Raw genomic sequence first — 15,242 nt, forward strand, 5'->3', positions numbered from 1 at the left:
AGGGAATATGTTGGGGTTGACTTGGTATGTGGAGGCTTGGACCACCACGATTTCTGGGGTGGGATGCTGGGTGAGGAAACTGGGATCCAGAGGAGTGGGTCAATGTTGTCGGGCAATTGACTTGTGCACAGGAACCCCTGTGCAGGCCTTGGACCAGGCCCCAAGGAGGAAGTCTGTAAGGGCTTCATTTAATGGAAGTCAGAGTTCGGTGGGGGCAACTCCAGGCTGAAGCATCTTTGTCTTGACTGCTACTGAGGGTAGCATGAGTTGCAAGATCTCAGCCGCCATCCCCACCACCATTGCAAATGAGTCATCCTCCTGCATAGCCAAGGTACAGGTAAGAGACCAAGTCAGTGTCAGTTGAGATGTCGAGAACACTAACATCCGCAAGTTCCTTATACCAATTTTTGTCTGTGTTGTCTAGGGGATGTGATCATCTGACCACTCCCATTCATCACCAAGTCCAGACCTGTCTAATGAAAAATGCTTTTACTCGGAGGTCATGGTCCCTGTCGACCCCAGTGTGAGAGTCAAATAACATCTATCCAACTCCATGTTGGAGTCGGCTATTCTAATGGGGTTGGCGCAGCCGTGGAGCTTCAGCAGCACTGGGATGCTGATTAGGAGCAGATATTGAGGAAGGTCAGTGTCTTGTAGGCAGCACCACTCTCAATCCAGGACCAGATCCAAGGGACCCAGAAGGCACTGACGGTGAACCTGACGGTCTTTCCCGCACCCATGAGGCCCAGAGATGCTCCAGAGGAGTCAGGTGGCCCAAAGATAAGGTGCATGGCCTCATAGAACTCATTGAGGTGGGCTTGGGTCGAATCCTCTCTGGGAAAATCAGGGAGGCACAGAGTGGACCTTGACGTCGGCTCCATGGACGACTCCATGGACAAGCAAGTCCTAGAGTGCTGATGTTTCTGTGCCTCGTCCTTGTACTTGAATGGGCACGGAGCAGTCAAAGATTTCCTTGACTTTTTCTTGCAGCGGGACTTACCTAATGACTTTGATTGGGATGATGGCAGTTGGGAAGGGCTCTGCTAGTGTTCCTGGGACCTTCCATTTGACTGGGATCATGAGCGTTGTGGAGTCGTCTGATGTTGTGTGGTAAGGAGGTCTTGGAGTAGTGGTCCCACTCCAAGCATCAAAGACTAACCTGGGTCTGTCACATACATCTCTCTGTGACTGCACCACATGACTTGAAAACCACTTGTTTGTTAGTGAAGAAAATCACAAAAAATGTTGAAAATTCAAGGTAAAGGTCAGTCTAAAAAAATGACTGGGGGGTAGCTCCTTACAGATCTGCACTGACTGGTGTGGAAACAAAAGAATTGGCAAAAGAATTGGTATCAGTGCACTGGGGTGGTGTATATATGGGGACTGCGCATGTCACTTCAGACACAGATGACAATTTTGATGCAGAGCCAAACTACACCACCTACAGGCATGCAGGGGTACTGCTAGAAAAATTCTGGATTCAGTGTGACATCTGGGGAATATTCTAAGGAAAGGAGTCTGTGACTAGAAATCTCTGTCAGGTTATAGTTTTACTATACTTAACTCCACATCAACAAGTAACATATTTTTGGATTTAGGTATACTAAATCTATTTTTACTTATAGGTACTTAGCCTCAAAATATTTTGATATTCTGGCTCTCAGACCTTGTGGCATTATATTTAAAACTCAATATTGTGGTAGTATACCTCCTTATTTTTTTAGCTGAGACAAAAATCGGGCTCCCCTCTGGATGCCTGTCCCTCTACCTTTTTAGCTGCGGCAGTAGATGTCATCAATCCTATGATTAACCCTCATCTTCAACCATTCCCTTCCCTCAGGGGTTATGTCTGCCATTTGGAAAGTGGTTAAAGTGGACTCTATGCTCAAGAGGCCTGCATTGGACCCCAGTATCTCGAGACCCTTATGGGTGAGTAGTGCTCTCTACAAATTCTAATTTGATTTGATATGAATTCCGATTTGCAATTACAGGCCTATTTCTCTTTAATAAAATACATTCACTAAAATGCCGGAAAAACTGGTGAATGCCCAGCTTTCTGATTATCTCAAGCAAGGTAAGCTATTACACCCTAGCCAATCTGGCTTTCACCCCATCACAGCACAGAATCAGCAGTACTGGAGACTTCAGACCATATTAAATGGTTGTTAGATTTGAGGAAAAATGTGGCCCTGATTCTTCTTGCTCTATCTGCCACTTTAGGCACCATCCCACATTCTATCTGGTTATCTGTCGGAACAACTAATGCTCGAACCACCCATGCCTGAATAACGAGATCGGAACAACGACCTCGTTGTTACCACTAATGCCTTTACCACAAATGCCTTAACAATGATTTTTCTTTGTAAAGGCATTCCTGGTAAATTAGTTAACGGCATGCATGGTTCCAGCATGCGTCCCCCCTGGCCTCCCACCCCTAAAAATTACTGTGACCCCCACCCCCCCATAAACACCCCAACCCCTCCCCCAAAACTTCTGCAACCCCAACCCCCCTCCCCTAAAATCTAAAGCACCCCAACCCGCACCCCACCCCTAAAACCTAAACCCTGACCCCCCCTCCCCTGCCCCTAAACCTTAATCACCCAGAGCCCTCCACCCCACCCCCAAAAACAAAAAATATCCTGACTCCCCACCAACTCCCCCAAAACCTAAAGCACCCCAATCCCCCACCCCACCCCTAAAACCTGACCCCCCTCTCCCGCCCCCAAACCTTAACCACTCCAAGCCCCCACCCCACCCCCAAAAACAAAAAATACCCTGACCCCCGTGCCCTTAAAACAGCCCCAGCCCCAGCCCAACTTACCTCCTCCTTGATTGCGTCGTCCTCCTCAGCCGACTCCCTTCTTCTGTGCCTTAACCACGCATGTACGTGGTTCAGCACATGCGTGGTTAAGGCCCTGAACAAGGAAGTCGTGGAAAACAAAAGCGTTGTTCCCCTTTCGTTTTCCACTACTTCGTTGTTCAGGACTCGTTGTTCGGGATGCTTCCCATTCTATCCTCCTGCACCGACTGCCCTTTGTGGGAGTGGGGTTTTTTGTGGGGACTGGTGCAAGTCCTTCCTGGAATCTAGAGGCCAATCAGTTTGGCTCACCCCTCTTTCTTCTGGAGTCAAGGTACTCAACCAAGGGGCCCTGCAGGGCTCCTCTTTAAGCCACACCCTTTTTAATGTTTTTATGGCCACTCTGGCCTCTGTCGTAGAGCCTTTTGGGTGTAAAATCCTTTCATAGGCCGATGATACCCAGTTGCTCTTTGCCTTTGATGGTTCCCATGCCTCAATTGCAGCATCCTTTACAGGCTGCACGCGAGCCGTTTATGAAGGATGCAACATAGCCAACTCAAGTGCAACATGGAGAGACAGAAATGATTCCATTTGGATCACATGTGTCAAACTGGTGGAAAGATCTCTGGCCCCCTGCATTGCTGCCCGGCCATCTCCATTTTCGGTAGTTAAAAACGTAAGGGTGAAGCTGGACACTGCTCTATCCACGCAAGTCTCTGCACTGGTGGGCTAATGCTTTGGGAAGCTCTGCACTCTGAAGAAATTCCTTCCCCTTCTCCCTCTGGAGTCGAGGAGAGTTGTGATCAATGCACTGATCACCTCGCTAACACTCTCTACTCAGGAGTTGTGGAGGCTCTGAAGAACTACCTACGGGTGGTCCTAAATGCAATGGCCATGCTTTTCTTGCATTTGCTTAGGCTTCCTTTGATCTTATCAGCCTTGAAAGCCCGCCATTGGCTGCCTGTCAGGAAATGGATCCTATTAAAAAGCCCCGGTTGAGGTTTACAGGGCAGTGTATCTGTCCAGCAGTGGCTATCAGAGATTTTTCCAGTACCTTCCTTCCAGAGTGCTGTGTTCTGCTTCTGCTTTGCTCCTGTTGATCCCTTGCTCTAAGCATGCCCAAAGGGGTGGTAAAGCCTTCCTTTTTCATGCTGCTTTCAAGTGTGTAATGAGCTTCAACGCAAATTGTGTCAGATTCCCCTTGAGACCACTTCATAAGAAAACTCGAAACTTGCCCCTTCTCTGTGGTGCAATACAATATAATCTGTTTCTGGATGCTTAGCATGAACTCCTTCCTTTAGCCTGGGACACTCCTCGGAGTAGCTGTGTGCTTTATAAATCCCTCATTCATTCATTCATTCAGCTGCCATTAATGACACCTGTTGGGGATCAAGAACACCCTGTGAAATATTACTTGAAAAAATATATTTTTCTTGTTTTTTATACAAAAGGTACTCTCCCATCACAAGGCTTTTTATAGAACAATATAATGTCTGTGTGCTGATGCTAAAATCTGTGCACCTCTATTAACAGTATGCCTCAACATGGTGTAGTCTCAGGGTGTGTCACTATGGTTTATATGAGGCCTATTACGTTTTTCTTTAATGAGCACCCACCAATACATTGGGTTCATATCCCTATATTTCAATAAGGCTTCCAGCAGGGTTGCGTGGTCTTTCCCCTGGGCAAATCTAGGCAGGCTGGGAATAGCATTATATTTATTCACTGAATCAGTGCTCCATCCTTCGTAACCTCATCAGTGCTGAACTGTACACAACAAAGAGCAGACCCATGTCAGTGTCACAAAATACCCTGATAACTGTGACAACACACAAGACCTGGTTTGGCATTTTCATCTGGTTTCTGGCCCTTCAGCCTGACTAGGGGCCCCAGTGAAGCCCCAAACCCTCCCCACACCGTACCAGGCCTTACTCAACATCTGCTCCTGGAATGTGGCAAGTTTGCGCAAGAGGCTAGATGAAGAAGATTTTCGTGCCTACCTCCATAAATGTCATAAAGTCATCATGCATGAAATCTGGTTAGAAGCATCAACATCCCTCCCCCAACCTGGCTTTTTAGAAATCTTCACCCCGCCAGTTAGATAGCTTCGACAGGGTGCCCAAAGTGTGAGTTAGATATGTATGTTAGCACTATTTATACCAAACAGCTTTGGTATCAATTGCTATTTCTCTACTGTCATCATTATCTAGCAGGGTACAAATCACAGGTGTCCACTCTCTCTGGCACTGTAAGGTCTGTACCCGGAGCCTCTACAGTTTCTCTTTTTCAGTTACTTAGCATACCTTCAAGTTTGTGAGCAAATATATCACACAAGGTGCTGCTGCAATTGATATCTTAGGCCTTGATTTGAAACTCAGTGGACGGGATTCCTGTCACTGGGTGCATTTCGGGCAGGGTGTTTATGGTGGGGTGATGCCACAGAAAGCCTGTCAGTCTGCAGCCTTGTAACCATTCTTGCAGGCTGAGGCCTGCCGCCAGGTTGGAGGTGCTCACTGCCGGCCACGTCTGTGCGACCTCACCGGTGGGCCAGGCAGCGTTGTGGAGGTTTGGCTTCTGCCAAACCCCACAACTTGTGATGTGGTATCTTTACCGCCAGGTCCCCGGCGGTAAGACCATCACAATGAGGCTGGCAGTCTGATGACCGCCAGCCTCGTATTGAAGGCCTTACTGTCCGACACACAATCTTATTTAGTACCAAATGGCAAATGGGTAGTGGCTGTGATGCCAATAAATGTGAAATTTGAGAATTTAGCCTGGTCAAATGCTTATCAAAAAGAATGTGTGTTTGAAGAAAGTCCAGTTTTCAGAATTTGCATAGCCAAAATCAAATTTATTGACATCCAATAGTTTTTAAACATTTCAGAATGTAACCTGCTTTTTTCAATATTGGAAAAAAGTCTAGCTACATTTTTAGATGGGTGATATAGCATGAGATAGAAATTTAAGCAACATACACTTAGCACTAATATTTCCGATCAAGTTTATTATATACTATCAAAACTGACTGAGATAAACTTTGCACAAAAAAGCTCAGCGGCTATGTACTTGATGGTGGTAGACCAGTGGGGGATGCAGTCAGCAATACAAGGTATATTTTTACATTTGTGTCACAGCAGTTGTATACATTGTGATCAAAAGGTAAACTTATGCATGACACTTGTATAAAAATACTTTGTGCATGTACCATTCCATTGCAGGTGACCGGGCCATACATGCCCATTCCCGTCAATGGCAAAAAACATGCAAATTGTATCTTTCTTTTTTTTCCAGAGGTGAAGATGCTGCTGTGAAGAGGGGGGCTTGGATGAAGGGGCCCACTTTGGAGGATGAAGAGAAAAAAAGTAAAGCGGTTGCTAGCACCCCATTTTCTTTGGTTCTGCCATCTTATAGCAGGTCTCTTCTGCCACAGTTTGCTCAGCAGGACAACACATCATAATGTGCACAGCGGTACCCTTGCCTATACTTCCCTGTAATGGCCGCATTTTCCTAGCTGCAGTCAAAGCAGGGACTCCAGCTGGGTCTCATTCAGAAAACTGCCAGCATCATAATACAGTGGTTGGAACTCTGCCACGCCGATCCCCGGACTGCCAAACTTGTAATCAGGTTCTCAGGACCTGATTATGATCTTGGCAGAGGGGATTACTCCATCACAAACGTGACGGATATCCCGTCCGCCGTATTACAAGTTCCATAGAATATAATTTTAACTTGGAATACAGCGATGGGATATCTGTCATGTTTGTGATGGATTAATCCCCTCCGCCAAGTTCATAATCAGGCCCTTAGCCTTTGGGAGAAACATATTCCAAAGTACTTTTTGATTTTCTAAAAGTGCCTTCAAATACCTTTATTATGTACGGATGGAACGAAATGCTAACAGCATATTAGTCTGTCAGCTACCAGAGTTCCCAGTACAATTTGCAATACAAAAGCATTTTTCTTCATTTTGCAGGAAAGTTAACACCTAAGGTTGTACTGGAGCTCCCACTCTGGGTGTCATACGGAAGAACAGCAAGGAACAGTTGTAATAAGTCATGTGGATGTAACATCATTTGACTCTTTCCAAAGGAGTTTAAACACTAGGGGGGTCATTACGACCTCAGCGGTCTTGTAAAAAGACCGCTGAGGCCGCGGGATTCAGAATACCGCCATTGCCAGCGGTATTCCTGGCTCCCTATTATGACATTTCCGCTGGGCCAGCGGACGGTAACAGTGTTACCGTCTGCTGGGCCAGCGGAAATGTCACATCAACATTGCTGCTGGATCGTAATAGAGCCGGCGGCAATGCTGATGTGCAGCGGGTGCAGTAGCACCCGTCGCGCATTTCACTGCCCGAAATTTGGGCAGTGAAATGCGCGACGGGGCTATGCCTGGGGCCCCTGCACTGCCCATGCCAAGTGCATGGGCAGTGCAGGGGCCCCCAGGGGCACCCCAAGTCCCCTTACCGCCAGCTTTTCAATGGCGGTGTTTACCGCCACGGACAGGCTGGCGGTCGGGAACTCATAATCCCCAGGGCAGCGGTGCTTGCACCGCTGCCCTGAGAATTATGACCACCAGGCGGAATCATGTTGAGATATTGGAGGGGCCGGCGGTATGGCCGGGGCAATTCCGCCACAGTCATAATTGCTGGAGGTACACCGCCAGCCTGTTGGCGGTGTTACCGCCACCTTACCACCGGCCGCCAGGGTCGTAATGACCCCCTAGATGTTTTAAGAGCTAAAGTTTGTTATTCTGTTATGCTAGTTAAGCAACCAAAAATATATCGACTAATGATAAGACCCATTTAGTGTTTGCGTAAGCAAATCACCTAGTGCAAAGTTAGCAAATATCTGTTAGTTTATGTTTTACATCTAAGTAGATTTCAGCTGGACAGAAGATAAATCACCAAAACACCAATGAAGGTGAACAAAGTTCACCATCATTGAATTAACTATATTTGTTTTTCTCATTTATCAAAGCACATATTTAACAACCAGATGTAAGGTTGTCTTTCCCTCAGATGTTTTAATATTTAAAAAACAATGCACAGTTTGAATATTAGGGGTTTACTCGCAAGTGGTATGTACAGAGATTAGAATTAGAGAAACGAATAGCTTTAATTGGCTGTGTAGGTGGATTTTCAATTGTAAACCAAGCCACTGCTACTGAAGATCAGACACTAAAAGATACCTGATTTTCAATAAAGCAAAATAATATATTCATGTAGTCAATGTAATATTTGTAACCAAGTAATTTCATGATAATGGTGTTTTATAGATACTAAGGGCCAGATGTAGGAAGCCTTTTGCATGTCGCAAACTGCGAAAAACACAGTTTGCGGCATGCAAAAGGCCGAACGCGATGCACAACCTCAAATTGCGAGTCGGTACCGACTCGGATGCGACTCGCAAATAGGAAGGGGTGTTCCCTTCCTATTTGCGACCGCATCGCCATGCTGAGTTGCTTTGTGACCGCGAATGCGGTCACAAACCAACTCGCAGTTACAACCAGTGACACACTGGTGGTAACTCATTCGCAAAAGGGAAGGGGTCCCTATGGGACCCCTTCCCCTTTGTGAATGCCGAAAAAAATGTTTTTTCAGAGCAGGCACCACTGCCTACTCTGAAAAAAACAAAAACAAATGGTTTCGGAAGTTTTTCTTTTTGCAACTCGTTTTCCTTTAAGGAAAACGGGCTGCAAAAAGAAAAAAAAACTGCTTTATTAAAAAAGCAGTCACAGACATGGAGGTCTGCTGTCTCCAGCAGGCCACCATCCCTGTGAGTGCAGGGACTCGCTATGGGGTCGCAAAATGCGACCCACCTCATTAATATTCATGAGGTGGGTCTTTGCGACCCCATAGCGAGTCGCAGAAGGTGTCTGAGACACCTTTCTGCATACAATTTTGCGAGTTGCAATTTGCGAGTCGGTCAGACTCGCAAATTGCAAGTCGCAAAATTTTCTATTGCTACATCTGGCCCTAAGTGCCATGTACACTAAAAGGTAAGGGCTAAAAGAGTCTCCTCAAAGTGTTAGGAATGGACACTATGAATTACAATACCTGTATTTCAGAGATAGCTTGGGTAGAAGAAAGTATCTTGTATCATAATGCCCCAATGGACACACATTCGCCAAGGGAAAGAATGAAGATTCCTGTGAGTATCTTGGAATTACTCCACCCATTTCAGATTGTATTAGCAATGACGTATTCTGATGCAAAATCATATCAGGGTATGCCTAGTGAATGAGAGAATACCGTATTCAATTAAATTTGTAGAGATTTTGTTCAAATGCATCTCCAAGATAATGCTGACATCTGTAGATGTGTTCCTGTTGGAACATTTGTGAATATGGTGAAGAGGCAGATGTAACTCTTGAATTCTCAAAGGCTATCAGAATTGGCTCTGTTGCAATGCCTTAATAAATAAAGTACAAATGTAACTCTGTGGGGTGGTACTGGGGCCAGAATTAACAATTCTCACAGTTACCGCCCAGTGAGTTAACAGTGATTACAAGTTATTTCCACAAGAAATGGGAATAACACACAAATCCAGGAATACTGTTTCTGGGCCAAAGTATGGACACATTTACTACCTGCTTAAAGCAGGAAGGAAATGTATTGCCAGATCTTTTTTGGGGGCCTCTGGGAAAAGGGATGGCAGAGTTTTTTATTTACCTCTGTCTGAAAAGTCAAGTCTTTAGCTTCTTGTGGAACTCAAGAAGCAGGGACGAGGCTCTTATATGGAGCAGCAGATCATTCCACAGTTTAGGAGTGACGTAGGAGAAGGCTCAAGCACTAGATCTAGTTTTCCTCGGTATGGGACGTGTCTAAGAAGGAGCCCAGAGTAGCAGATGTGTCTGGAAGGTTTGTGAAAGCAGATACAATTGTGACATCACCAGTTAACTGTAATAGGAACATGACATAGCTACTCTTCTTTAATAAATTATCACATGTGAGCTGTGATGCCAGCCATTGTTTAAACTGCTGACTTGTTTTAAAATGCTTATATATGTTTGTGCTACAAAATACTAGCTGCGCATTGGTGTGCTTATTTTCACACTGCGGATTCTGCACTCGTTCTACATATCTACAACCACTCTATGTTGGTCATATGAAAGTGCAAAGCACCAATGATTTAAGCTTAGTGTGGGATTGTAATGGCATGAAGATGTGATATAAGGAATTAAATATCCTTCACCTTCGTTAAAAGGATAGTGCAAGACATCTCAGAGTTCTATGTCCTTAGGCCTCCTTGACTTTCAATATTTTCATAATGGAAGGTGAACGGCTCCTTATCCAATTTATATTACTGAATTATTTTTGGGGTACATTACACGGGTGAATCATAAAAAGGCACCCATTGAGTATGTATAATTTGTATCTACAAACTATTAATTACAACCATAATGCAACTGAACCACGAGATGCCCTGCTGCATCAAATGTGAAGCTGATTATGCAATACACACCCTCTGCTCCTCGGCATCCGCCACGGATTTCTCTTGATTAAGTTTTTCCGTCTGTTGTCCTATCTTGGCGATAAGTGCTTCGGTGTCTTTAGTCCTCTGATGAAGTTCTACCTCTTGAGTTGCAAGTTTAGACTTCAGATCTTCCACCTGGAGGTTATGCAAAAAAAAAAAAATACTTAATTATGTTTTGAAAGCTTTCAATTAAACCAAATACTCGTTTAAAAGAAAAACTGCCTACGGCTTCACCGTTCATTGTATGTCAACTGGTGCCCCTCTAGAGATTATAAAATCATGTTCCAATAAAAGTGTTGCCTCGGAGGCACGAGAATAGATTTCACACGCTAATAAGCCTCACATTCAATGACATTTATGTATCAGTGATGTAGCTATTGTTCTCAAGAAAATTCCTACTAAAGAAAGCACAATACTGAAAGACCTGGGACCTAATTAGGCTAGGAAATCATAAGAGATGACAGGCACGCCAAGTGCTGCAAGTTTTCTTTGAACAGACTGACAGAGGCTGAGGTTTAATGTTTGGATTTCAATGGCAAACATATTTTTTAATAATTATCAAATGTGCAACAAAAACATAACATCCGTCACTGAACAATGAGTGAAAGAATGAGAATTAAATGCATAGGATTGTAGTAGTAAGTGCAGTAGTATTCTGGCGTGTGGTATTGATTGTGTTATGATTGTGGTCTCATCATTGTACAATAGTCGCATTGTATTGTTATTCTGCTGTGGTTATTGTGAAGAAGTAGTAATAGTATGATGTTACTTATAGCGCGGAAGTCCTATTAGTGTACTTGTACTGAGGGGTGGTGGTGTTTGTGGTGTATGAGGAACTTGCTAGAGTTAGAGTGGAAATTACTGGCAGCAGGACTGGGAGGACAAGTCTAGCTAAACGATCAATGATTATAATGATTTGTTTGATGCTAAAATTGGTGCATAGCTGCAAAAAGGGACATACAATACTTGTATTTTGTCTGTCCTTGCCAAAAGGCCTTGCGCAGCTCTTGAAAAGTTCTGGCACCATATGTACATCATACCAACATTTGTTGGCTGAACGACGCTAAAGCATAAGTAAGCCAGACCTAAGAAGGTTCTCAAGAGGATCATCTCATGTTTTGTCAGGGTCTACCAGAGAGCAAGGCCAGACTGGCCGTTCCGGGCACTGGGCGTTTCCTTGCAAGGCTCGAAGGGTGGGTGCCTCTTTTGTTACTGGGGTCCGGTTTTGCACCAGTTTTAAAAACACTGCAGAGGTGGTTGTATAGCCACCAGTTTTTAGGCAACAATAAAAGTGCCAATATAACTCTGGTGATTAACGTACCTGCTGGAGAGAGATCAGGGTTTTGTCTAGTGGTAGTTTTGCCTTATCTAATGTAGCGCAAAGTGTTAATATGCCTAATGCAAATAACATGTTCTATGCAGATCACAGAACAGTATTTTATGTGCATAGCTCAGTGGGATACTGCTTTTGTCATATAACTCCTTTTTTTATTGTGCAGTTCATAAGTTACAATCATAATCTAACACGGAGAGCTATGAACTGCCATTAAAGGGCTGCATGTAAACTGCATGGAACAGCTTAGAAAGTTATGTTTTTTCCCAGTCTTTGATTATTCTAATTTTACTGAAAATGGTTTGTTTGGGTAAAACCTGATTATTAGTAAAGTCAACCCTAACCACTGTGTTGAATCTTGATTGTATGCTTCCCCTTTGTCAACATTTTAGATACACTAATTTACACCTATGATTCATTGTCTCTACTGTACATGTGTGTGTGATGTAAAGTGCTCCAACACCCTATGCTGGTAAGAGAGGTGCTATAAAACAAATTAAATACATGTGAGAGAGGGGTTGGAGAGATGAGAGGAACTGTTAGAGGGTGATGCTGAGGGAATCATCGAAGAACCCCAATAAATATTGTCATATCCTGGTCATCATTTTCTATGCTTTAAAAACAAATACAATTGAATGTATATAGAAAATGTGTTGTAGAATGCACCGTTTTTGCCATATTTCTCAAATTTTCAAGGATGTATCCCGCAGACCCTATAGTAGTGGTCAGGTTAGCTCGCTATGCACCCTATCGAGGCTGGTCCGACAAAATTTGCTAGGGCTGCTTTGGGTTCCCAGTCCGGTCCTGCCAGAGAATGACAATTTATATATATATTTTCGAAGATGTGCAGTAAGCCTAAAACCATAAACCTTGTAGATAATATTTGAGTCACTTAATTCATTATTCCAGTGCCGTAAAAAAGGCTCCCACAGCCCCTGTGGTGCTTGGGAGCCTGAGGTCCAGGGGGCCCCATCAGCACAGTAAACGGGCGGCAGGCCTCTGACTTGGTCTAGGTGGGAGAGGACTTCCTACCGGTACTTTGCAGGGGGGCCACCCTAAGTTTTGTTACATCACTGGATCAATCCACTATGTAGTAATACCATTATTTTCCTATTTATTTACCTATTGTTGCATGTCCATTTATAGGAAAACTCTCCTAAATGCAGTATGTCACTTTCGCAGGCAACTGTTAGTATAATTTCTATTCAGACTCTGTTTCTGCTTAGCCATTGAAGGTCAACTGTCATGTGACACAACATCACTACCAGGAAATGTGAAAGTGTGTGCAGTTTTCCTCATTACCACCGCAACTTCATTCATTGGTTCCCATCCAGGTTGAGTCCTAAAACAAATTGGACAGTTCATACGTTGGAGCAGAAGGTGTTTAAAAATGATTGACAAAGAAATAAGAAATGAACCACACAGATTTCACAGTTGAGACCTAACTAACCTAACTACTAGTAAAGTAGTATAGTATGAGGTATTCTGGTCCCGAAGTTACTGATATCATGTGTATAAGTAATCTAAGTAAATGGGAATACTGTGGTATTCTGACTTTGCCCAAAATGATGCCCTAGGAAATGTGTAGTAACAACAACATTTACAATTACTGCACCTGATTCCCAAGGCAGTTCCACAGTTTCATGTTGTTTTCCACACAAAAGCTTCACCAGTTTTATCTATCAAATGCTCATGAGAACAACGGAGGGAACGCAGTATTCCAATGAGAGTTGTAATCCTCAATTAGTGACCTGCTGAATCAGGAGTTTTTCTAAACTTGGAATGGAGCCTCAGGATTTTAGAAGAATCATTAGCTAGTTTGGAACACAGCTGATCTGCACATGAATGCAGCAAGTGAATGTACCCCCTCCATGTGTATTACAATGATATGTCAAATGTATTTCAGTGTGACCAGGAATACCCTCACTTTGCTCTCAGCATGTGAGGTAAGAAAGTGTACTTAAGAAAACACCAGCGTGCTTTGTAATCCACAGTAAGAAGTCAGATTATATGAGACACAGGTCTTGAACTGGATCCTAGGAATACAGGGATGTCATTTGCATGTGCAGTGTCGGGGATCAGGAATAAAATTATCTCTTACATCATTGAGTTTTGTACATGCACCATTCTTAGTGGATTTATTTTTCTTGCACCCATCTGTCACATATAAACTCTGATGTCCTAATAATTTGTGACAGTATTTTATTGTGGTTGAAAACATAATCATTTGTAGAGAGTCAGCAAGTTTTTAGAAAAGGCTCACTTTTTCATGAACTCTTTTCATTTGTGAACACTGCACAGTTAAAGGGGACTTCGTATGCAACATTCTGGATCAGCTGGACAGAACAGTGCACATGTTTCTGCCTCTCACCCCTAAACAATAGGGACCTGATTGACAAAGGTAAATTCTGGACATCTTATTCATGCCCCCAAGACACTAGGGGCCTCATTCACAAAGTTAAAGCAAGGACATCTCATCCACAAGCGTGGAGAAACTCACACTCAATAATGCCACTCAAGGGGTGGGTGTTCCAATGTGAGGTTTGCCTTGGAATTTTGGGAATGTGCATAAACCTGTATATTTGTGGGCATTCCGGAACTTTATTATGACCCTTTCCCTCACTGCAAATCTCAGCTAGGGAGAGGTCTGAAGAGAGGTCCAGGATTCCACGGGAAGAGTCACCCGATATTTCCGGTATTACACCAGGGAAGTTGCTACTAGCATGGCTTTACAGGCATACGATTGGAAATATTGGTTTATAGCATAACTTAGGAAAGCAGCATTCACACGGGCGCAGATTTACAACATTTTTAATGACTCGGGTGGTCGGAGTAGATTGTGATCAAGAAGCTTCAAACAGACAAACTGTATCAAGCGTCCAACTCTACTAAAAGCATAAAATGGCTAAAGTAACTGAAGAACCAGCAAAGACAGAATGGATTTGTCCGACTTTTGTAGAGGATTCATGAAGTGTCAATGTTTTGAAAGGGGTACAACTAGGCTTTTTTGGCTTTAAGTATGTTTGATTTCTGATCACAGCAATACCAGTTTGAAACATGAAGTTTGTTTTTTCATAAATTCCTCTTAAATGCAACTGTGAGATGTTTCACGGAGGGAAGCAAAAACCATTTCAAAATATTCAACAGTTTGTTTTAGTCATCCTTGTAATTGCCACAAATGTAGGTGCTAAGATAATTTTCATGTACTACGTGTTGTAAGAAGTATTGACAACCCCTACCGTTCTACCCCAAAATCTTTTCTGAATTTAGTCTGATGCGATGGCCTGAGCTCCATTATTTCTTTACCCTTACCTACTTGCAGTGTCCAGTTTCGCCCCACATCAAACTGAATAACTACATACTCATATTGTAGTTAGTATTCTCAGTATAATGTATCTTATATATCAGTTTTGGGTGGGTTATTGTGCTTGTATGGGATCATGGTGAGCCGTATTATTTATATATATATATGTGAATGTTATAAACACATTCATTTTTAATTAGTTTGTTTGTTTATTATATATGCAAACTGTCAGAAATTAGGTTTCTGGTTGGCTCAGGTATGGATCTCAGCCAGGCAGAAACCACCACTCTTGCCAGGGCGAGTAAGTTACACATCAAAGATAACCTGTGC

General features: G+C 43.5%; 1 protein-coding gene across 1 annotated transcript in view; it reads right to left on the reverse strand.

Moving 5' to 3' along the window:
* LOC138283610 (dynein axonemal heavy chain 11-like) overlaps positions 1-15,242 on the reverse strand; it is a 2,790,563-nt gene that overhangs the window by 599,816 nt on the left and 2,175,505 nt on the right. Inside the window, exon 61 of the mRNA XM_069221547.1 lies at positions 10,264-10,410. Coding sequence (XP_069077648.1) covers positions 10,264-10,410 — 147 coding nt within the window. The remainder of the gene's footprint in view (positions 1-10,263; positions 10,411-15,242) is intronic.

The sequence above is a fragment of the Pleurodeles waltl genome, chromosome 3_1, assembly GCF_031143425.1.
Source record: "Pleurodeles waltl isolate 20211129_DDA chromosome 3_1, aPleWal1.hap1.20221129, whole genome shotgun sequence".
NCBI classification, from domain to species: domain Eukaryota; kingdom Metazoa; phylum Chordata; class Amphibia; order Caudata; family Salamandridae; genus Pleurodeles; species Pleurodeles waltl.